This window comes from Heterodontus francisci, chromosome 1 (assembly GCF_036365525.1).
Source record: "Heterodontus francisci isolate sHetFra1 chromosome 1, sHetFra1.hap1, whole genome shotgun sequence".
In the NCBI taxonomy this organism is placed as follows: domain Eukaryota; kingdom Metazoa; phylum Chordata; class Chondrichthyes; order Heterodontiformes; family Heterodontidae; genus Heterodontus; species Heterodontus francisci.
In genome coordinates this window covers 117145684-117168054 of record NC_090371.1, presented here as the reverse complement: position 1 = coordinate 117168054, position 22371 = coordinate 117145684, and the positions used below count along the sequence as shown (strand labels likewise).

The window sequence follows — 22371 nt, the reverse complement described above, 5'->3', positions numbered from 1 at the left end:
AATGGAGGGATATGGAATTAATGCAGGCAAGCAGGTGGGATTAGTATAAATAGACATTACGGTCGGCATGGACGCGGTGGGCCGAAGGGCCTGTTTCTATGCTGTATGACTCTATGACTCTATTACAACGAGAAATCCTAGCAAGGCTACTCACAGCATTTAAAAGTGCCTGTAGGGATAAGCTAGGATGTACAACCTTAGCCACACATGATGTGGATGTAAGGGAATCTGTTCCTATAAAACAGCATCCTGATCGTTTAAGTCCAGACAAACAGGCCCAAGTAAAAATGGACATGCGATACATGCTGGAAAACCACTTAATTGAACCCAGTCAAAGCAGCTGCAACTCACCAGTGGTATTAATGCCTGAACCTGACAGTTCAACCAGACTTTGCATAGACTACAGAAAAGTTAATGCAATAACAAAGGCAGACTCCTACCCAATCCCTCGCTTGGAGGACTGTATTGACAGAGTGGCAGTGCCATGTTTCTTACAAAGATAGATTTGTTCAAGGGATACTGGCAAGTTCCTTTAACACTCCGAACTAAAGAAATATCAACATTTCATCACATTGGACAGGTTTTTCCAGAGCCAAGTGATACCATAAAGGTTAGGGGGTACTCCAGAAGCTTCTCAAGAGACTAGTGAACCCAATGGTAGCCTGTGTTCCGAACTGTGTAGTTTACCTTGCTATTACCTTCCGGGAGTGGAGCGGAGTGGACCTGTGGGGAGAAGGCCGAGAGTGGAGCCTATAAATCGAGCCCGGGGATCAAGGCCCAGTCTCTTACCTTCCGGGAGTGAAGCAGACAGCAGTCGAACCTCTTCCAGTGTGCCAGTTTTGAAAAAAAAAGCCAACAGTGACGTCACAGGGGAGCTGCAAGGTGATTGGTTGGTGAGTCACTGCTGTTAGGGAATAGCTCTAAATAGCTGGATAAGTATCTCAGTAAGAAAAGTTTAAAAGTTTAAAGTTTCTTTCAAATATAGTAAGTTGTGTTTTTTTTAGGGAGTTCTGAAGTAACGAGGACCAGGGAAGAAGGGCCCGACAGTAACTGATATTATTGGACATTAAGATCTTCCAGAAGGTTTAATTTAATTTAAAGGGTTAAGTCATGGCAGGAGAGCTCAAAGCTGTGGTGTGCTCCTCGTGCTCCATGTCGGAGGCCGGGAACAATTCCAGTGCCCGGGACCAGCATGTGTGCAGGAAGTGTGTCCAGCTGCAGCTACTGGAAGCCCGGGTTTCGGAGCTGGAGCGGCAGCTGGGGACACTGTGCCCATCCACGAGGTGGATAGTATTGTGGATAGCACGTATAGAGAGGTGGTCACACTGCAGGCTCAGACCCCACAGGCAGGAGGGGAATGGGTGACCACCAGGCAGAGCAAGAGGACTAGGCAGGCAGTGCAGGAATCTCCTGTGGCTATTCCCCTGCAAAACAGATATACTGCTTTGGATACTGTTGGGGGGAATGGCCTCTCAGGAGAAAGCAGCAACAGCCCAATTCGTGGCACCACGGTTGGCTCTGCTGCACAGGGGAGGAGTAAAAGGTGTGGGAATACAATAGTTATATGGGATTCAATTGTAAGGGGAATAGATAGGCATTTCTGTGGCTGCAAAAGGGACTCCAGGATGGTATGATGCCTCCCTGGTGCTAGGGCCAAGGATGTCTCAGAGGGGTTGCAGGACATTCTGAAGGGGGAGGGTGAACAGCCAGTGGTTGTGGTACACATTGGTACAAACGACATAGATAAAAAAAGAGGATGAGGTCCTAAAAGCAGAATGTAGGGAGCTAGGAAGTAAGTTGAAAAGTAGGACCTCAAAGTTAGTGATCTCAGGATTACTACCAGTGCCATGTGCTAGTCAGAGTAGAAATAGCAGGATATATCAGATGAATATGTGGCTGAAGAGATGGTGTGAGGGGGAGGGTTTTAGAGTCCTGGGACATTGGGACCGGTTCTTGAGGAGGTGGGACCAGTATAAACTGGACGGGTTACACCTGGGCAGGACCAGGACTGATGTCCTAGGGGGAATATTTGCTAGAGTGGTTGGAGGAGGGTTTAAACTAAAATGGCAGGGGGATGGGAACCTTTGCAAGGAGTCAGAGGAGGGGGGATAAAAGTGATAGGCAGAGAAATCAAGGGCCAGAATCAAACAGGGACACAATGAAAAATATCGGGAAGAGGGCAAGCAATGTTAAAAAGACAAGCCTTAAGGCTTTGTGCCTTAATGTGCGGAGCATTCGCAATCAAGTGGATGAATTAATCGCGCAAATAGATGTAAACGGGTATGATATAGTCGGGATTACAGAGAGATGGCTGCAAGGTGACCAGGGATGAGAAATTAACATCCAGGGATATTCAGTATTTATGAAGGACAGACAAAAAGCAAAAGGCGGTGGAGTTGCATTGCTGGTAAAAGAGGAAATTAACACAATGGTGAGGAAAGATATTAGCTCTGATGATGTGGAATCTGTATGGGTAGAGCTGAGAAACACTAAGGGGCAAATAACGTTAGTGGGGGTTGAGATGGCACCCCAAACTGTAGTGGTGATGTTGGGAATAGCATTAAACAGGAAATTAGAGATGCATGCGATAAAAGAACATCTGTAATTATGGGTGACTTTAATCTGCATGTAGATTGGGCAAATCAAATTAGTCACAATACTGTAGAGGAGGAATTCTTGGAGTGTATACGGGATGGTTTTCTGGACCAATACATTGAGGAACCGACTAGAGAACAGGCCATCCCAGACTGGGTATTGTGTAATGAGAAAGGAGTAATTGACAATGTCGTGGTGCGAGATCCCTTGGGGACGATCGACCATAATATAGAATTCTTCATCAAGTTGGAGTGACGTAGTTGATTCTAAGACAAGGGTCCTGAATTTTAGTAAAGGAAACTACGAAAGTATGAGGCGCGAGTTAGCCATGACGGATTGGGAAACATTACTTAAAGGGATGATAGTGGATAGGCAATGGCAAACATTTAAAGAGCGCATGGATGAACTGCAACAATTGTTTATCCCAGTCTGGCGCAAAAGTAAAGCGGGAAAGGTTGCCAAACCATGGCTTACAAAGGAAATTAGAGATAGCGTTAGGTTCAAGGAAGAGGCATATAAATTTGCCAGGAAAAACAACAGACCTGAGGATTGGGAGCAGTTTAGAATTCAGCAAAGGAGGACCAAGGGATTGATTAAGAAGAGGAAAATAGAGTACGAGAGCAAGCTTGTGGGGAACATAAAAACTGACTGTAAAAGTTTCGATAGGTATGTGAAAAGAAAAAGATTGGTGAAGACAAATGTAGGTCCCTTACAGTCAGAATTAGGGGAATTTATTATGGGGAACAAAGAAATGTCTGACCAACTAAATGCATACTTTGGTTCTGTCTTCGCAAAGGAGGACACAAATATCATACCAGAAATGTTGGGGAACACAGGGCTTAATGAGAGAGGGGAACTGAAAGAAATCAGTATTAGTAGAGAAATGGTGTTGGGTAGAATCGGGCGGAGTCAGCATGGATTTACGAAAGGGAAATCATGCTTGACAAATCTACTAGAATTTTTCGAGGATGTAACTAGTAGAGTTGATGAGGGAGCCAGTGGATGTGGTTTATTTGGATTTTCAGAAGGCTTTCAACAAAGTCCCACATAAGAGATTAGCATGCAAAATTAAAGCGCATGGGATTGGGGGTAGTGTATTGCGATGGATAGAAAATTGGTTGGCAGACAGGAAACAAAGAGTAGGGATAAATGGGTCTTTTTCCGAATGGCAGGCAGTGACTAGTGGGGTACCGCAGGGATCGGTGCTAGGACCCCAGCTGTTATTAATATACATTCATGATTTAGATGAGGGAACTAAATGTAATATCTCCAAGTTTGCAGATGACACAAAACTGGGTGGGAGGGTGAGTTGTGAGGAGGATGCAGAGAGGCTTCAGAGTGATTTGGACAAGGTGAGTGAGTGGGCTAATGCATGGCAGATGCAGTATAATGTGGATAAATGTGAGGTTATCCACTTAGGTCGCAAAAACAGGAAGCCAGATTATTATCTGAACGGCTATAAACTGAGAGAGAGGAATGTGCAGCGAGACGTGGTTGTTCTCATACACCAGTCACTGAAGGTAAGCATGCAGGTGCAACAGGCGGTAAAAAAGGCAAATGGGTATGTTGACCTTTGTAGCGAGAGGATTCGAGTACAGGAGCAGGGATGTCTTGCTGCAATTATACAGGGCCTTGGTGAGGTCACACCTGGAATATTGTGTGCAGTTTTGGTCTTCTTATTTGAGGAAGGATGTTCTTGCTATAGAGGGAGTGCAGCAAAGGTTTTCCAGACTGATTCCTGGGATGGCGGGACTGATGGATGAGGAGAGATTGAGTCGGTTAGGATTATATTCGCTGGAATTCAGAAGAATGAGGGGGGATCTCATAGAAACCTATAAAATTCTAACAGGACTTGACAGGGTAGATGCAGGAAGGATGTTCCCGATGGTGGGGGAGTCCAGAACCAGGGGTCATAGTCTAAGGATACGGGGTAAACCTTTCAGGATTGAGATGAGGAGAAATTTCTTCACCCAGAGAGTGGTGAGCTTGTGGAATTCACTACCACAGAAAGCAGTTAAGGCCAAAATATTGTATGTTTTCAAAAAGGAGTTAGATATAGCTCTTGGGTCTGAAGGGATCAAAGAGTATGGGGCGAAAACCGGAACAGGCTACTGAGTTGAATGATCAGCCATGATCATAATGAATGGCGGAGTCGGCTCAAAGGGCCAAATGGCCTACTCCTGCTCCTATTTTCTGTGTTTCTGATATGTTGGTCTACAGTACCACTTGCAAAGAACACTTGGAACAACTGGGGGACTCTGTTTGAAGGTTGCCATTGGTGAATTTGGCTAACCTTTGTGGAAAAATTTAAAGCCCAGAATGCCAGAATATTCCGATGGAGTTTACTTGAAGATTGTCCACATTTTGGGAAAAAAATAATGTTGTTGCAGATGCTTTGTCACAAATCTAACTTTGCTGAGTTATATGTGTATAGATGGTACAAAGCAAAATTGTATTAACTACAAGAGTTGAAAGGGGACATGAGTGTGAGAATGTGTTTAAAATGTTTTCAACTTCTATTGTTTTATACATTATAATGAAATGCATTCAAAAATGGCGGAGGTGTTACGACATTTCTATTTTTTGTTAAAACTTGAGAATCTTTATTTTAAAAACTGAAAAGGATTTCATGGACATTGAATTATCTGGAGGTTGCTGACCTTTGTGGGTGCTTTTGTCAAAAGGAAGGTCAATAAATGGTTGACTGGTAAACAAGTTTTTACTGGAAGGCAAAAGATTTCAAGTAAACATAGAAGGGGGTTGTGTTGTGACAGGACAGGATTTACGATTATCATAGGACTTGTCTGGAAAAAGCTGGTTTCATTTTGAACTGTTAAAAGCCACTGAAAAGAGGCAGTTGGCGTTTGTTTATGGACTTGCCAGGAGATCAAAAGAAAATTCAGGCAATTGTTACCTCTCTTTGAAGAATCCCCGCTCTTGAAAAGCAAAAGCCTGTATGAAGTTGTACTGTTGCCTCCTGTATTTTGAAGACATCCTGAATGTTTGCACAAACCTTGCATCCTTTAAAGGACTTTACATTGAATGTGTGAGATCTGAAACCTTTGTTGCTGCACACCTGTTGCAAGACCTATGTGAAGTCTTCTGTAGCTGAATTTCTTTGAACACCTAACCAAACAGACTGTTCATCAACATCGCCTGGAAAGATTTCTAGTGGCAGTCACCTATTCGTCTTTGGGGCACCTTGCCAAAACAAAGGATTTCCATATCCGCTTTTCTGTGTAAGTTTTTTTTTATTCCTTCTACTTCTTTCTCATGGCTGTAAACAAAAATCTCTTTTTGTTCTGGTTGATCGCTGTGCAAGTGAGTGTGTGTGTGAGGGCTAAAAAAAGGGCTTTAATATTTCAATTCACATATATATTTACTTCATTATTGGTTGAGACTTGGTTTATAATAAACAAATAATTTTGTTGTTTATTAAAGAAACCTGATTGGTGTGCTTTATTCTGGGGGCAAATAGAGTATCTAATTGACTGTTTCAGTAAGTGGGAACATTTATTGATATGTTGTGACTGTGGAGAAGTGGGACTGAATTAACAGTGCACTCCTCCCACCTCAGTCGTAACACTACATATTTCTGACTTTTTGAGCTATTCTGGTCGAAAACTAATATCTGCGTTGTTGCTACTTTTTGTATAGTAGGGGTATCCTTTTTTACAATTCTGGCCTCAGTTTTTCCTATTACTGCCATACAACAGCCTGAGAAAGCAAGTCAACATGATGGCCGGGATTTTCTCTGGGCGACAGGGGTCTCGACCTCCAGCAAAAGCGACGCCGAAAACCTGCCATTGCCTCCTCTGTGGGAGGCCCACTAAATCAAGTGCTAATAAGGCTCTGAAGTGGACAGCAGCGGCCTTCCACAGGATCAAGAACCCTGGCGACGGAAGTCCCGCCCTCTGTGAGCTGCCACCTAATCTGAGGCTGGCAGCTCTTGAACTGAGCAGTGCCACCACGGAGGCAGTGGCTGCTGCCACTGGAGCACCCACTCGAGGCCTAGGACCAGTGCTGGGCCCAGGTCACAGGTAGGTCAGGGCTCCCGAGGTTGGGGTCGCGAGGGAGGAGGTTATAGGGGGGTCGGCAGCAAGTGCATGGAGGTGGCTTTCAGCGGGCATCCCCCCTTCCCCATGCCGCGACCTTTGTTCAGGCACTAAGTGCCTTTTGTCCAGGACCTGCCCCCAACCACTCCCCCCCGAACTTGCAAGCAACACACATGTTTTTTCTTGCCGCGCTTCCTGTGCGGCAACAGGCCCACCCACTGCTAGGCCAATTGCAGCATCGGCAGTATGAGGCCCTTAATTGGGCATTAATTGCCCACTTCAGGGCCACAATTGGTGGCGGGGCGGGAAGGCCATTCAGAAGCCATCTCGCTCCAGACTTAATTTCAGCAGAGGCGGGAAGGTGGTGGACTCCCACCTGATTACATGGTCTCCCCGTCTCCGAACCCACTGCAGGGGAGAGCATAAAATTCTCCCCCGATAAAAATCCCTTTGAGTATTTCAATCGTGTTGCATGACTTGGATGAGGAGGATGGATTCCTGAGTGAATTTATCCTCCTTGTCCAGACTAAGAATAAATCAAAAATCTCTTCTGATTTGGAAATACTTACATACTGTTAAATATTCCGATCCTTATGCCTGTGCTTTCTCACAGTGGACCAATATGGTTTGCTTTTCCTCCCCCATAACCTAACAGTAAAATAGGAGAAGCTGCCATGGTGGCAGCTTGCTGTGGCATACTGCAGCGCCAGCATCCTATGTGTGGCACAGAACATTTGAGTACAGGGACATGCAGTGTTCCTGCAAGATTTGCAGCTGCATCCAATGACATTGTATCTCAAAATCCTGTGCTGCAATGGGAACATGTGTTTCTTTAAGAGGGCACTTCCTCCTGCCACACAAATGGAACTGAGCTCTTCTTTCCCTGACAATGCTTACTTCCATGCATTTGGCATGAAAAGTTCAGTGTGTTCAACTATTAGCTCCTGTTGCTATGCAGATGTTATGGATTGTTAAAATAAGAAGTCAATGTTGTGTGCTAACTTGGCACATGATGTTGAGAATTCAGCTAATTGGCAGTTACATTGGCGTCACAACTTGGGTAAATGTGTATGAATGATGTGTATGAAGATACTTGACCTTATTTTGGCACATCCTTTCATGACACTGCTACGAACAGGAAGTTAACGTTGAAAACAAATTTCTCTATATTTTCAACAACCTGTCTGTAAGCAGATTGTGAGTTTAAATTTTCCCTTTTTTTAAAAAAAAAAGCTGATGGCATATTTCTCCACTCCCTCAGTTTGTGAGTCCTGATTTTTAAAGGACTACGACAACATTGTTTTTAAAGTTAAAAAAATAGAATTCAGGTTTATTAACACACACTCTTAAACTCAGTGTGAGGGGTGGGGGTTAACTTCGCAATGCACACTCACAAACATACAAGGAAAGGTAAAGGCGTCAAAAGGGCAAGGACATTTACCAAGTAGAAAATAGCTTAATTAGAAATTGACAGGGGTCCCTGTTGAAACCAGAATCCTTTTTTTAACTAATATAAAATTCCAAAGCTGGAACTAACTGACTGGAAATGCTGAATGGAGTAAGGGTCCTCGGAAATCTCTTCTTTTTAACTTTCTTCTTATGCACTATCGGAGATAAGCTGAGACAGCTGAGTTTCTGACTTCATCCTTTCCGATGAGAGGAACTAGCAGAGAGCAGAGACAGATTTCTTGCTGCTTTTCAGACTGTGGCTTTTTCTTCTTCTTGCAGGCCAAAGAGATAGAGAGGTGCAGGGCTTCAAGGCAGCTGTTTCTTCTACGAGCTGTTCTCTTTAACTGAAACTGTTTCAAAATTCGACAGGCTGAAAAGGGTGGTTTCTAGGTCATGTGACTGGACCCCTTCAAGTAGCTGTCCCACCTCCTGTTGGTGAAGTGATCTCCCCCTCCATTTAAACAAGTTGAACACAGAAGTAAAACAACTTAACATGCTGTACAGAGATCCGAGAATAAAAAATGGCTGTTCTCAAACTCAAAAGATTCTTCAGTAAAAACATACTGTATCCAGAACAAAGGGTCAACATGCACATTAAGAACTGAAGTTTTAACTTATTTGTATTCTAGTTCCTACCATTTTCACTGTGTGCAATGGCAGCTAACAATAACACACAAATGCACAAAAATACTACATTTTACAGTTGTTTTTTATCCATTCATGACACCACTAAATTTCTTTCTCATCAGCTCCCAGGTCCATAAAACTGCATTGCCTTTTTTGGCTGCTTCCTCCCATGCTGCCTGTCCCTCTGCCTGAAGAAGTTCAGTCATTGATTATATTTAAGGCTGAGATAGACAGATTTTTAGACTCAAGGGGAATTAAGAGAAATGGGGATTGGGTGGGAAAGTGGAATTGAGGCCCAGCATCAACCATGATCTCATTGAATGGCGGAGCAGGCTTGAAATGTAGTATGGCCTACTCCTGCTCCTATTTCTTATGTTCTGATGTTCTCCCATCACCACCCCTTCTGCAGGAGAAAGCTGTTGCCATCTTTACACAAATACCCTTAACATTTGTTGTAGCTCCACTTTCAGCCAGCTGCAGCACTCCTCTCTGCACATTAAGAACAAGTATATACCTTCAAGAACAGCTGGTTGGTGTACTACTTTGATTGGCAGCCATTCTAATTCCCTGTGCATGTTTGTCATGTGTCAGGAGGCAATTCCAATTAGGCGAGTGGTCTATATTGAAAAAATTGGGTTGCTGGAACAGGTATTCACAGTGCCAGTTTTGTTGAGATTTGAAAATTGGCACTTATAAATTCAGAAAATGACTGAGTATAATAAAAAGGACTAATGAAATGGAAATTCATAATTAGCACATGTTTATTTTTCAACAGTGTGTGGTATTTGCCATGACTTCAGGACAAATGTGGAATCACATTCGAGGCCCTCCATATGCCCATAAGAACCCACAAAATGGGCAAGTGGTAAGTGTTTTGCAATTATAGAATAAAATGTGATGGAAGTGAATTCAGATGTTAACATAGTTGAGACTTAGGAAGTTTCTGTGTAATGGACTTGTTAATAAAATAAGGTTATTAGCTTTACATTTTGGAAATTGCAGTGTCGATTGTAGCATTTCTCTGATATTTCTTGAAATAAGATATTCAGCTGGTCTTATGGGGAAATGTGTGTTAAAATCATAGAAGCATAGAAATAGAATCATACAAATTTACAACAGAGAAGGAGGCAATCCAGTCCATCCTGTTTGTGCCGGCCGAAAAACAACTAATCCCACTTTACAGTTCTTGATCTGTAGTCTTGTAGGTTACTTCAAGTGCATATCTGAGTACTTTTCAAATGCAGAGGGTTTCTGCCTCTGTCAACTTTCCAGACAGTGGGCTGAATTTTATAGACCTCTGCCCCCCGCCATCCCCAACATCGGGGGTCGTGGTGGGGGATGCCGGAAAATACATTCAGCAGAGGCCCTCCACAGGCCTCGACCCTGGGGAGGCCCAGCCCGATATTGCTGGCGGCGGTGAGGCCTCATGGCATCTCCCCACTCCCCACCGCCCCTGCTGCTTGGCAACGGGAGCCAAATTTAAATATGTAAATTAATTTAAATAAAGGAATAAATTATCTTCTTGCTCCCGTAGTCAGGGGATCCTATGGCAGAACACTGGTGGGAAGTGGGAATGCGGGTAAGTTTCTCTGTGCGGACGTCGGGGGCCAGGGTCAAAATAATATCATTGGTGTAGGGGATGGTGGGAAGAGCTAGAGTGTAAAGTTTATGTACTTTGTTTGGGGGAAGCTCAGGTGGGCAGGGGAAATGTTTTGGGGGTGAGAGGGCAAGTGTTTAATTTTATGAATTGTGTGGGGGGGTGGGTGGAAGAGGGGCACTTTAAATGGATTTACATTTTTTTATTGAAGTTACCTCTAAATATTTAAATTGAATGTTAGGGCTCAGATTCCTTTAAAAATGGCAAGAGTTCCTGCTCGTTATGTTATGACCTCTGCTTGAAGTATGTAAATGTGGTTGTTGAATGAGAGCAGGGTCTGTTTCAGTGGTGATGTTGTCCACGGCTGCATAGCCTATCAAGCCTTGTAAATGAATGTTGTATTCTTGAATCACATGCTGAAGAGTGACCGTTTCCCATGGAACTGTACTCTACTAAAGAGAATCAGTGCCTTCCGACAGGAAGAGAATTTCAGGGAAAAGTCTGTTTTAAAAAACCTTATACCAATCTGTTTCAGTCAGTTAAACAGGTCATGGTTTGATGTTCTAATAATGTAATTAAAGTTATGAAATTGCAAATTAAATCCCAATCTTGTGCATCTGCAGGCTAGTTAGGTTGATTCAAAGACTTTTTTTTGCCTTTTCCTTATTTCTCCCACCTCATCCAAAATTTGAGAGATTCCTCAGTTCCTGGTGATGTGGTGAACATAGGTGGGTGCACATTCCTATCCACTAGGATGGAAACTGATTTGAGTTTTATGATAAGGTAGAAATTTTAAAAACAAAACTACGGAAGTTATTATTACTGATTTTTGTCATGTTCCTAAAGTTATCATCACACTCAGTTTAAAACATGGTTTCTACCAGTTTTATAAAACTTAAAAAATTAGTAGTGATTGTAAAAATGATTATAAACAGTAAACCAAGGACTCTATTGCTGAGTGCTGAAATTTGATTATTTAGATTTCAGGGAACACTGAAGCTCTATTCTATCAACAAAAGTAATTCACATTGGCATTGAATACTGTTTGACTTGCTAGCTAGCTGATACAGTTGTGCTGCTCTCCGTTGATGTTTGTATTGTTACGACCTGATGAGAAAGGTGTCTAGGGGTCCTTCTCAGCCTTCACCTGGTCTTATCATAATAGAGTTTAATATTAAACACACCATGTTTTTGGCTCCGCCTTGGTGAATCCTTGTTCACTGCTTTCCAATTATAAGGCAAAGAAACCAGCACAAACAGGTTTTCTTAGGTTTAAAGAAGAAAAGTTGAAGTTTATTAAACTTGAACTTAAACTCAAATTCGGTTGACGCCTATGGATACATAACACGCCCACGCTAGCATGTATATGCGATACACTCATGCAAATAGAGACAGAACACAGCAGAAGAAAAATAAAGTGGAAAAGTTTGAGGCAATATCTGAAGAGTTTTTGTTATGGCTCTTCGAGCTCACTGTAGAGTCCTTAATTGTAGGTTGATCTTGCTTTTCGTTGGGGCCCAGTATTCTTCTTAAACCTTGTTCGCTGTAGGAAACTTTTCTCTCTTGGGGTTCATGCGTCTTCAATGGATTCAGAGGCTTGTGAGAAAGAGGTGGTAGCAGACAGGAGAGATATTTTCAGTCCAGGAGCAAACAGTCTTTCTGAGTTCAAACTCTCTGTGGCCAGTTCAAAAAAGCCCTGGAATAGCCAGTTAGTCATGTGACCAGCTGGTCCAACCATTCCTGGCCCCTGTGGATTGTATCATCCCAGCAGGCCCTTGAATGTGCTTCCCTACCCCCTCACTGTCCGGTGATCAACATCCATTGTGTGTTGAATGTGTCAGGGAATGGTCCTTTATCTACACAAGTACCGTCTGTTAGTATGCAAATGTTTTTCCAGCCACGGCTGATCTGTTCAACAAGTCATTTCCTCGCTCCAGCAACAGTTCAAAATTAATGTTCAGTGCTGTATCTCTAAACTAAACTAAACTAAACTAAACTAAACATGACAAAACCAATGTGCCTCATTCTTGGCAGGTGAGGGCCTGCATGACAGTATGCTTAGCTACCTTATTTATAGGGAGAAATGTGTTTTAAATTGGACTGCATTTTGATGGCATGAGGTTGGCTAAACACTTTATACACAGATTAATTGCCCAGTTGTCCATGGCTGAGTAAATAATTTTGTCAAATGTCCGTGGTGCAACATGTTGGTACATATCCCTACCAATTAAATATAAGGGCAGGGAGATTATGCTAGAACTGTAAAGAACACTAGTTAGACCACAGCTAGAGTACTGCATACATTTCTGGTCACATTCCAAAAAGGATGTGATCGCACTGGAGAATATACAGAGGAAATTTCGAAGGATGTTGCCAGGAATGGAAAAATTTAGCAATGAAGAAAGATTAGGCTGAGGTGGTTTTCTTTGGAACAGAGGAGACTGAAGTGAGATTTAATTGAGGCATATAAAATTATGAGGGGTCTAGATAGAGTGAATTGGAAGGACCTATTTCCTTTAGCAGACAAGTCAATAATCAGGGAAATGTCTGAGGTGGGGTCAGCCTTGCTTTCCTGGCCCGGTGTCTGGACCCCCACTGCCTGCACAAAATTCTGCCCACAGGTTCCCTTTTGGTCTGTAATAGGCCCTACTTTTCCTTTAGTTATCCTCTTGCTCTTTATGTATTTATAAAACATCTTTGGGCTTTCCTCGATTTTACTTGCAAATATTTTTCTTGTTCTCTCTTTTCTTTCCTTATTTCCTTTTTAATTTCACACCTGCACCCTCTATACTCCTCTAGGCTTTCTGCAGTCGCTTGTTGAGCTTTTGGTATCTGATGTAAGCTTCCCTTTTGTTGTCTTATCCTACCCTGTATGCTCTAGATTTGGGAGTCCTACCCTTTTTCTTTGTGGGAACCTATTTGTTCTGAACTCTATCTCCTCCTTGAATGCATCCCACTCCTCTGACACTGATTTACCTTCAAGTCATAGAGTCACTTACGGTATAGAAGGAAGCCATTCAGCCCATCAACTCCATGCCAGGTCTCTGAAGAGCAATCCAGTCAGTCCCACTCCCCCACTTGATCCCCTTAACCCTGCAAGTTTATTCCTTCAAGTGCCCATCCAATTTCCTTTTTAAATTATTGATTGTCTCTGCCTCCACCACCCTCGTGGGCAGCGTGTTCTCGTTCATTTGTCGGCTGTCCCACGATTCGAGGATGATCTCTACTCATGGTCATGAGTTTCTGCCATGGATCTTCATTTGACTGAACAGGCCGATCCAAGACCCGCAGCATGGGGCAGGATGTCTCATGAGGTAGTGGGATCTGGACTGCAGGATTTGCTTCCTTTTCTTTCCTTCTCTGCCACCGCTCTGCCTCATCATTAAGGCATTTGGACTCAAAGCATGATGCAGCTTGATGGACAAGTTGTCCCCATTTTGAATGATTGGTGGCAAGCTCCTCCCAGTCATCAATGTCAATGCTGCCATAATTCAAAGAGAGCTTCAGAGTGTCTTTGAAGTGTTTTTCTTGTCCTCCCTGGAACGCTGGCATTTGAGAGTTGAGAAAACAGAACCTGGCTGGGGAGACGGTTTTCGGCCATCCGGACACAGTGTCCAGTCCATTGAAGTTGATTTTGCAGGAGTTTTGCCTGAATGCTGTGGAGCTGGTTTCAAGAAGGAGACTAGTGTTTGTTTGACGGTCCTCCCATTGAATCTGGAGGATGCGGCAGAGGCATTGCTGATGGAATTTCTCTAGCACTCTTATTTGTTGCTCGTATACAGTCCGGGTCTCACTGCAGTACAGAAGTGTGTTGACAACAACTGCTCTGTACACAAGGACTTTTGTTGACTTGTGGAGGTCTTTGTTGTTAAACACTCGCTAATTAGTTTGTAGAAGGCTGAGCTGACACAGCTGATCCAGTGTTGGATCTCCTGATCAATGGTGGCTTTTTGAGAGAGGTGGCTGCCAAGGAATGGGAAGTGCTCAACATATTCCAAAGTCTCTCCTTAAACATATATGGGAGGTGAAATATTTGGCTGACTGGGTGTGGGTTGATTTATGAGTTGTGTTTAGGCCACATTCAAGGACAGGCCGAGTCTCTTGTATGCAGATTTGAAGAGAATGAGAGTGGCTTGCAGACTTGGTGCAGAGTGGGCAACGGCACTGCAGTCATCCGCAAACTGTAGATCATGTATATCTATGGTGGTCAGTTTAGTTTTGGCATGGAGTCGACTGAGGTTGAAGAGTTTTCCATCTCGGCGGTAGTGAGTAGCCACTGCCAGGTAGATTGTAAATAGTATGTGGGCTATCACACAGGTCTGGATTTTGAATGCATCTGTTTCAGATCTCACACTCAAGACAGTTGGAGTCATATCATCATGGAGCAATTGCAGGATTGTGATGAAGTTTCTTGGACTTGCAGATCTTTGGAGCACAATCGACAGAGCCTCGCGATTTACTGAGTCAAATGCTTTGATCAGGTTGATGAATGCAATGAAGAGTTCCTGGTATAATAAAAGCAAAATACTGCGGATGCTGGAAATCTGAAACAAAAACAAGAAACGCTGGATTCACTCAGCAGGTCTGGCAGCATCTGTGGAAAGAGAAGCAGAGTCAACGCCTCGGGTCAGCGACCCTTCCTCGGAACAGAGTTCCTGGTGGTGTTCTTGACATTTTTCTTGGATTTGTCTGACAACAAAGACCATGTTGGATGTTTCTCTGAAAATTCTAAAACCACACTGTATCTGAACTCTTTGGGATTTGTTTCTGTAGCTCCTCCTTGAATATCTCCCACTGCTCTGACACTGATTCACTTTCAAGTCATTGAGTCATTTATGGCAGAGAAGGAAGCCATTCGACTCATCAACTTCATGCTGGCTCTCTGCAGAGCAATCCAGTCAGTCTCACTCCCCTACCGTTTTTTTATTCGTTCATGGGATGTAGGCATCGCTAGCTAGGCCAGCATTTATTGCCTATCCATAATTGCCCTTGAGAAGGTGGTAGTGAGCTGCCTTCTTGAACCGCTGTAGTCCATGTTGGGTAAGTACACCCATAGTGCAGTTAGGAAGGGAGTTCCAGGATTTTGACCCAGCAACAGTGAATGAACGGTGATATTGTTCCAAGTCAGGATGGTGTGTGGCTTGGAGGGGAACTTGCAGGTGGTGGTGTTCCCATGCATCTGCTACCCTTGTCCTTCTAGGTGGTAGAGGTCGCGGGTTTGGAAGGAACTGTCTGAGGTGCATTGCTGCAGTGCATCTTGTCGATGGTACACATTGCTACCACTGTGCATCGGTGGTGGAGGGAATGAAAGTTTGTGGATGGGGTGCCAGTCAAGCGGCTGCTTTGTCCTGGATGCTGTGACAGCTTCTTGAGTGTTGTTGGAGCTGCACCCATTCAGGCAAGTGGAGAGTATCCCACCACACTCCTCACTTGTGCCTTGTAGATGGTGGACAAGGTTTGGGGAGTCAGGAGGTGAGTGACTCGCTGCAGGATTCCTAGCCTCTGACATGCCCTTGTAGCCATGGTATTTATATGGCTACTCCAGTTCAGTTTCAGGTCAAAGCTAGCCCCCAGGATGTTAATAGTGGGGATTCAGCGATGGTAATGCCATTGAATGACAAGGGGAGATGGTTAGATTCTCTCTTGTTGGAGATGGCCATTACCTGGCACTTGTGTGGCACGAATGTTACTTACCACTTATCAGCCCATGCCTGGATATTGTCCAGGTCTTGCTTCATTTCTGCATGGACTGCTTCAGTATCTGAGGAGTCGCAAATGGTGCTGACATTGTGCAATCATCAGCGAACATCCCCACTTCTGAGCTTATGATGGAAGAAAGGTCATTGATGAAGCAGCTGAGGATGGTTGGGCCTAGGACATTACCCTGAGAAACTCCTGCAGTGATGTCCTGGAGCTGTGATGATTGACTTCCAATAACCACAACCATCTTCCTTTGTGCTAGGTACCACTCCAACCAGTGGGAAGTTTTCCCCCTCATTCCCATTGACTCCAGTTTTGCTAGGGCTCCTTGATGCCATATTTGGTCAAATTCTGCCTTGATATTAAGGGCAGTCACTCTCACCTTATCTAATCTGCTTAACCCTGCAAATTTATTTCCTTCAAGTGCCCATCCAATTTCCTTTTAAAATCATTGATTGTCTCCCCCTCCACCACCCTCGTGGGTGACAAGTTGCAGGTCATTATTACGCGCTGGGTAAAAAAGTTCTTCCTCACATTTCCCTTGCATCTCTTGCCCAAACCCTTCAATCTGTGTCACCTAGTCCTTGTATCATCAGTTAATGGGAACGGTCTTTCCTTGTCTCACTTATCTAAGCCTGTCATAATCTTATACATCTCTATCAAATCTCCCCTCAATCTCCTTTGCTCCAGGGAGAACAACCCCAGCTTTTGCAACCTAACCTTGTATCTAAAATCCCTCATCCCTGGAACCATTCTGGCAAATCTCCTCTGCAGCCTCTCAATGACATTCAGATCCTTCCGAAAGTGTGGTGACCAGAAATGGAAGCAATACTCTAGTTGTGGCCTAGCCAGAGCTTTATAAAGGTTTAGCATAACTTCCTTGCTTTTGTACTCTATGCCTCTATTTATGAAGCCGAAGATCCCAAATGCTTTGCTATCCACTCTCTCAATATGACCTTTTCTCTTTTTTCTTATCTTTTTGGTGGCCCTTTGCTGGTTTCTAAGTATATATTGCCTCTCCCTATTCCATCTGCCAAAATGCATCACTTCACAGTTGTCAGTATTAAATTTCATCTGCCACCTCTCTGTCCATTCTGCTAGCCTATCTATGTCCGTTGCAGGGGGTTCATATCATCCACATTGTTTGCCATACCTCCAGGTTTGGTATCATCAGCAAATTTTGAAATTCTACTGTATATTCCAAAATCCAAGTCATTTATATATAGCAAAAAAGCAGTGATCCTAGCACTGACCCTTGGAGAACACCACTCTCTGCCATCCTCCAATCTGAAAAACAACCATTTACCACAACTCGCTGTTTTCTGTCCTTAAGCCAGTGTCTTATATCTAATTGGACACTGACCCCCTTATTCCATGAGTCTCAATTTTTCTAACCAGACTTTTATGCCATACTTTATCAAACGCTTTCTTAATATCCATGTCGACAACATTCACCGCATTCTCTTCATCAACCTTCTCTGTTACTTCATCAAAAAATTCAATTAGATTGGTCAAACATGATCTGCCTTATACCAATACTTGCTGGCTGTCATTTATTAACTCACTCCTCTCCAAGCACCTGTTGATTTTTTTTCCCTGATTATTGTTTCTAAAACCTTACCCACCACTGATGTTAAACTAACTGGCCTGTAGTTGCTCGGACTGTCCTTACACCCTTTCTTGAATAAGGTTATCACATTTGTCACATATCTAGGGAAGTTTGGAAGATTATGACAAGCCCTTCAGCTATCTCCAGCCCCACTTCCTGTAGCAACCTGGGATGCAAGCCATCTGGACCAGGTGACGTATCTACCCTAAGCATAGCCAGCCTTTCCAGTACCTCTTTCCTCTCAATTTTTACCCTATCCTTTGCCTCCACTCTCTCCACTTCTACTGATATTTTGTCAGATTCCTCTTCCTTAGTAAACCCGATACAAAGTACTCATTAAGTATATTAGCCTTGCCTTTTGCCTCTTTGTCCCTAATAGGCCCCACCACACCTCTTACTACTCGCTTACTATTTACATGCTGGCACAAGATTTTTGGGTTCCCTTTTATGTTGACTGCCATTCTATTCTCATATTCTCTCTTTGCCAATCTAATTTTCCTCTTCACCTCCCCTCTCAACTTATTGGTATTTGGCCTGGTTCTCAACTGACATGCATCACACACCCTCTTTATTTTTGTTCCATCATAATCGCTATCTCCCTTGTCATTCAAGGAGCCCTGTTATTGGTTCCCTTACCTATCACCCTCATTGGAATGTAGCTAGCCTGTACCTGAAGCATCTCTTCCTTAAAGACAACCTATTGTTCCTATTCAGCTCCTCCTGTCAGTCTTTGGTTCCATTTTTTCCTGGCTAGAGCCCTTCTCATCGCATTGAAATTAGCCCTTTTCCAATCTAGCCGTTCTACCTTATATCGTTCCTTACTTTTCTGTATTATGAGTCTAAACCTTATCATATGATGATCACTCTTACCCAGTGCTCCCCCATAGACACTTAGTCCTCTTGGCCCACCTCATTTCCCAGTACCAGATCCAGCAATGTCTCCTTTCTAGTTGGGCTGAGAACATACTAATCAAAGAAGTTCTCCTGAACACATTTCAGAAATTCCTTCCCCTCCTTTTCCTTTACTCTAAAATTATCCCAATTGGGATTTGGGTAATTAAAGTCCCCCAATATCACCACTTTATAGTTCTTACACATCTCTGATTTCCCTGCAGATTTACTCCTCTATCTCTCTCTCGCTATTTGGAGGCCTGTAGAATACCCCCAGTGGCATGATCATACCCTTTTTGCTTCTCAAATCTAACGAAATGGATTCTGTCTTTGCTCCCTCAAGGACATCCCCTCTTTTCAACACTACAATATCTTCCCTAATCAGTACTGCCACCCCACCTCCCTTTGTTCCTTCTCTGCCTTTTCTGAACACTTTGTATCCTTGTATATTAAGCGCCCAGTCCTCACCATTTTTAAGACATGTTTCCGTTATTGCCATTACTTCATATTCCCATCGTGCTATTTGTGCTTGTAGCTCATCAACCTTATTCACCATACTTTGTTGTGTTTACATGCATGCATTGTAATCCTGTCTTTGCATTCTTTGTAGCCCTTCTCAATCTGCTCCTATCTAATATGGAACTATTACCTTCTCTCGTACTGTCCAACACTCTCACATTATGCACCTTATTCTTCTTTTCTCATTCTATATGCTGGTGCCCATCCCCTGTCCATTTAGTTTAAACCATCTCCAACCACAGTAGTGTACCTCCCTGTGAGGACATTGGTCCCACTCCTGTTGAGGTGCAGTTCATCCCTTTTGAATAGGGACTTTCTGCCCAGAACTTGTCCCAATGCCCCAAGAATCTGAAGCCCTCCCTCCTGCACCATGCTTCAAGCCACACATTGATCCTTCCTATCTTCCTGTTTCTACTCGCACTAGCGCTTGGCACTGGGAATAATCCAGAGATTACTACCTTTGAGGTCCTACTCCTTAACTTCCTCCCTAGCTCTTGAAAATCTGATTGTAGGACCTCAATAGCTGCCCTTGCTGTGTCATTAGTACCAATGTGTACCACAACTTCTGGCTCACTCCCTTTCCCCTGCAGAATATTCTGCATCCTCGCTGTGATGTCCTTTACCCTGACACCAGGGAGCCAACAAACCATGCAGGACTCACAATGATGGTTATTGCCTGTCTGTGCCCCGACTTTGGAATCTCCTATAACAACTGCATTTCTACACTTTGCTGCTCCCTCCTGTACAGTCCTTGCACTCCTTCAGGGTATCGACACTCCCAGCAGTCTCCAATGCTGAGTACCTGTTTGAGTACCCTGAAGACTCCTGCATTTCCTGCCTCTTCCTACTCTTCCGGATGGCCACCTACCTAGGATCCTGAACTCTTACTGCCTGTGGGGTGACCAACTCCTGGAAAGTACGATCCAGGAAACTCTCCTGCTCCCTGACGCTCCATAGTGACTCCAGGTGCCCCTTGAGCTTGGAAATCCTGAGTTCAAGCTGAAGCAGTTGAAGACATTTCCTACACACGTGGCTGCCCAAGACTTAGCAGTGTCCTGAAATTCCCACATGGCGGATGAATTGCAAGCAACGTGTCGCAGCTGTCCTCTATTCCCTCTTTTTGAATCTATTTGGTACCATATTTAAACTATTAATTTTAATTACTGCCTCTAGACCTACTCTGAGCTACTACTCTTAATTCACACACTGTTGTACACACCCTGATTGAAGTTATTAATTTCCCGGCTCTGAATTTGAAAGAATGCTCTAGTTTAGTGACAGAAACAGAGAACTTACCAATCAATCACTTACCTGCTTTCCTGTGACATTACACTGATTTTTTTTCCCGGTATCCTCTTGCAGTGCTCTCTCTTTCTCTCTACCGCTGCTTTATCCCTGCTGTACTCTCAGATCTTCTGCTATTCTCGCAGTGCTCTTTCTCTTTCTCTCTCTCTCTCTCTCTCTCTCTCTCTCTCTCCCACCACCGCTGCTTTATCCTCGCTGTGCTCTCGGATCTTCCGCTGTTCTCGCAGTGCTCTCTCTCTCGCTCCCTCCACCATTGCTTTATCCTCGTTATGCTCTCGGACCTTCTGCTGTTCTTGCAGTGCTCGCTCTCTCTCCCTCCACCGCTGCTTTATCCTCACTATGCTCTCGGATCTTCTGCTGTTCTTGCAGTGCTCTCTTGCTCTCCCTCCGCCACTACTTTATCTCCATTATGATCTTGGACCTTCTGTTGTTCTCACAGTAGCCGTTTCCTGTCCACTTTTGCTAAATCCGGATCAGATCAAAGCTCTGCAGTCTTGAAACATCCATTTGTGAATGGTGGCGGACAATTAAACAACTAACCAGAGGAGGTGGCTCCACAAATATCCCCATCCCCAATGATGGAGGAGGCCACAACAGTGCAAAAGAAAAGGCTGAATCATTTTGCAACCATCTTCAACCAGGTGTGGAATGGATGATCCATCTCGGCCTCCTCCTGAGATCCCCAGCATCACAGATGCCACTCTTCAGCCAATTCAATTCACTCCACGTGATATCAAGAATCGGCTGAGGGCGCTGGAAAATGCAAAATTTATGGCTCCAGACAATATCACAGAATCATTACAGCGCACAGGGAGGCCATTCGGCCCATCGTGTCCGCATCGGCCCTCTGAAAGACCGACTTCCTCGGTTCCATTCCCCTGTTCTCCCTCGAAAAAATATTCCTTCCCTGGCCAGGAATCAAACCCAAGCCACAGTGGTGAAAGTGCCTAATCCTAACCACTAGACCACCAGGGAAGCAACACTAGACCACCAAGGACGCACTACTGGACCACCAGGGATGCACCACTAGACCACCAGGGGCACATATACCAGGTGTAGTACTGAAGACTTGTGCTGCAGAACTAGCTGCGCCCTTAGCCAAGCTGTTCCAGTACAGCTACAACATGGGCATGAACACAACAATGTGGAAAATTGCCCAGGTATGTCCTGTCCACAAAAAGCAGGACAAATCCAACCTGGCCAATTACCACCCCATCAGTCTATCCTCAATCATCAGCAAAGTGATGGAAGGTGTTGTTGACAGTGCTATCAAGCGGCACTTATTTACCAAGAAACTGCTCACTGATGCTCAGTTTGGGTTCTGTAGGACCACTCAGCTCCTGACTTCATTACAGCCTTGGTCCAAATATGGACAAAAGAGCTGAACTCAAGAGGTGAGGTAAGAGTGATTGCCTTTGATATCAAGGCAGCATTTGTCCGAGTGTGGCATCAACGAGCCCTAGCCAAATTGAAGTCAATGGGAATCAGGGGGAAAACTCTCCACTGGTTGGAGTCATATCTAGAACAAAGGAAGATGGTTGTGGTTGTTGGAGGCTAATCATCTCAGCCCCAGGATATCACTGCAGGAGTTTGTCAGAGTAGTGTCCTGGGCCCAACCATCTGCAGCTGCTTCATCAATGACCTTCCTCCATCATAAAGTAAAAAGTGGGGATGTTTGCTGATGATTGTACGCTGTTCAGTCTCATGTGCGACTCCTCAACTACTGAAGCAGTCCGTGTCCATATGTAGCAAGACCTGGACAACATTCAGGTTTGAGCTAATAAGTGGCAAGTAACATTCACGCCACTCAAGTGCCAGGCAATGACCATCTCCAATAAGAGAGAATCTAACCATCTCCCCTTAACATTCAATGTCATGATCATCGCTGAATCCCCCACTAGCAGCATCCTAGGGTATACCATTGACTGGAAACTGAACTGGACCAGCCATATAAATATTGTGGCTACAACAGCATGTCAGAGGCTAGGAATTCTGCGGCGACGAACTCATCTCCTGCATCACTT

General features: G+C 44.0%; 1 protein-coding gene across 2 annotated transcripts in view; it reads left to right on the top strand.

The window, feature by feature from the left end:
* tusc3 (tumor suppressor candidate 3) overlaps window positions 1-22371 on the top strand; it is a 650020-nt gene that overhangs the window by 289346 nt on the left and 338303 nt on the right. For both annotated transcript variants that reach the window (XM_068056826.1, XM_068056758.1), the window contains exon 6: window positions 9502-9591. In XM_068056826.1, the coding sequence (XP_067912927.1) occupies window positions 9502-9591 (90 nt within the window). The remainder of the gene's footprint in view (window positions 1-9501; window positions 9592-22371) is intronic.